This window comes from Nicotiana attenuata, unplaced genomic scaffold (genome assembly GCF_001879085.1).
Source record: "Nicotiana attenuata strain UT unplaced genomic scaffold, NIATTr2, whole genome shotgun sequence".
In the NCBI taxonomy this organism is placed as follows: Eukaryota; Viridiplantae; Streptophyta; class Magnoliopsida; order Solanales; family Solanaceae; genus Nicotiana; species Nicotiana attenuata.
In genome coordinates, this window is record NW_017670255.1 from 385,004 (window position 1) to 387,122 (window position 2,119).

A 2,119-nucleotide genomic window follows, 5' to 3' on the forward strand; every position below is an offset into this window, starting at 1 on the left:
CAAATCCTAGGGTTTTTAAACTCGAATTTGATACAGAGATGAAGAGGCAAACTATCGAGATGAGCTCAGAGACCTTTTCAGAGTCTCATGAGAAGAATACAAGCACAATAGCAAGTAGAACATAGGAACCAGTACAGGAAACAAGTTTCAATAAAGCTTGAAAATTAAATGAGTTCAGGTAGTGTAAACTTAAAGAAATAGTTGATGAAACACATCTAGAAAGAATCCAGGCGAAGTCCGGTAAAGGCAAACAAAGGATCAAAACTCAGTAGGAAAATACAGTAGAGGAACACATAAGATAGACATGAGAGAGCATGGTGAAAAACCAGTATGAGATAGAACTGAGCATAATAAAATAAATTTCATAACAAGGCAAATATAAGAACACGAAATGCATGTGAGTCAGAAAAGAGCCAGTAAGAACATAGCAGGGATCGATTCACACCAAGAAAAGAGAAGAAGAAGAGTCAGAAACATTTTAAGGACTTTCCAGAAACCCTAATCGAAAAGAAATGCTTTTTGAAAGAAAATCGAAAAAAAAGGTTTAAGAAACTTAAGTAACAGTGCAAACACGTAACAGATCTAAAATAATCGGAGAGAACCTCGATATTTAGGGTTCCAGATGAACCCTAGAGATGAGAAAGGCTTCCAAAATACCCAATCTAAGTCGGATAATGTCATAAACAGGCTCAAAAGACCAAGAGCCACCGGAGCAAGGCCGGAGATGGCCGGAATCTTCGAATCAGTGAAGGCTTGGGTGAAGACCCTCCAGGTCTGGCCTCGATCCTTCGAACAACAGGCATGCAATTATAGCAATTTAGCCTTTAAAATACCAAATAAATTTTATAAAAATGTGCAAAAAATCACATTAATTATATCTTGGTGTAAATATGAAATAAAAATAAATTATTCATCAAAAAATGATAGTCTGGAAATAATTATTGAATTTTGTACTATTAAAATAGACAATAAATTGATTTTAAAAACCTTTAAAATAAGGGAAAGATACCAAAACTCTTGGGCATGCTTATATATGCAGGTACATACTATTTTGAGAATATTTTGAGTATATAAAATACATAGGAAAAAATTTGGTATCAACAATGAGATGCTCCAGAGTCGAGAATCCAGGGATTTTCTGATGCGTGCATTCCCAAAACATAGTTGGCCTTGGCCTTAAAATGATTGTGAGATCTGGATCTGTATACACTTGCAACATGACCTGGTTTGTTGCACAACTGGCAGCGAACACCATCATAAGAGTTGTTGGTGTTCGAAGATCGCCCCTGATTTTGTGAATTAAAGCGATTGTTGTATCTCCATTGTTGGTTGTTGCCATTGTTGTTGTTGGAGCGACGATTGTTGTGATTGTTGGAGTTTCCAGATTTGTCGAATGTAGCAGCAGCAATAGTAATTTGGCTAGGAGCTTTCTTTGACTCTTCATGTCTAAGGAAAAGCTCATGATCAAGAAGATTCTCATAGAGTTCTTCATACGTAATAGTGGAGTCACGAGCACGAATTGCGGCAGGAATCTCACGAAACTCTGGTCCTAGACCACTCAGGATCTTAACAATGAGTTCAGAGTTTGTGATAGGGGCACCAGCAGTTGAGAGTTCGTCAGCCATGGATCGAAAGTTTTGCAAATATTCAGTGACTGGTTGGGAGTCTTTTTGTGAGTCGCGCAAGTCGATCGCGAAGGCTGAAAATTCTGGTTTGGGACTTGTTAGCATATGCAGCGTGCAATGCATCCCAGGCATATACTGCTGAATCAGCAGCTGCAACAGTAGTGGCAATTGTTGGATCAACAAATGCCATAAGTGCATTTTGAATAAGTTGGTCCTGACGAAACTAAAGAGCAAATGCAGGATTGGCACTAAGGACTGTGCCAGTTGTGATAGTGCGAGATGGAGCAGGAGTCGACCCATCTAGATGACCATAAAGATCATGACCATGCATAAGCATGGAAAATTGCGCCTTCCAAGTTGTAAAGTTGTGGCTGCCTTGTAATTTTATTAGCAATTATGATGCAGGATTAAATTGGACGACTATCACAGCACTATTTTTATCAGCATTAAAACCTCCAGTAGTGTTGGCCATTTGTGGAGGGTGGGTGGGAGAG

The 2,119-nt window shown here is 38.8% G+C and overlaps 1 protein-coding gene across 1 annotated transcript; it reads right to left on the reverse strand.

Moving 5' to 3' along the window:
• Positions 1 to 1,097: 1,097 nt before the first annotated feature.
• On the reverse strand, positions 1,098 to 1,625 carry LOC109236769 (uncharacterized protein DDB_G0289917-like). Its single transcript, XM_019402985.1, has one exon. It carries the CDS (start codon positions 1,623 to 1,625, stop codon positions 1,098 to 1,100), a length of 528 nt encoding a protein of 175 aa, XP_019258530.1.
• Between the last annotated feature and the right edge of the window lie 494 nt (positions 1,626 to 2,119).

Bases quoted from the DNA above. Each gene is read 5' to 3' on its own strand.
- LOC109236769 (XM_019402985.1), bottom strand. From the start codon at position 1,625: ATGGCTGACGAACTCTCAACTGCTGGTGCCCCTATCACAAACTCTGAA.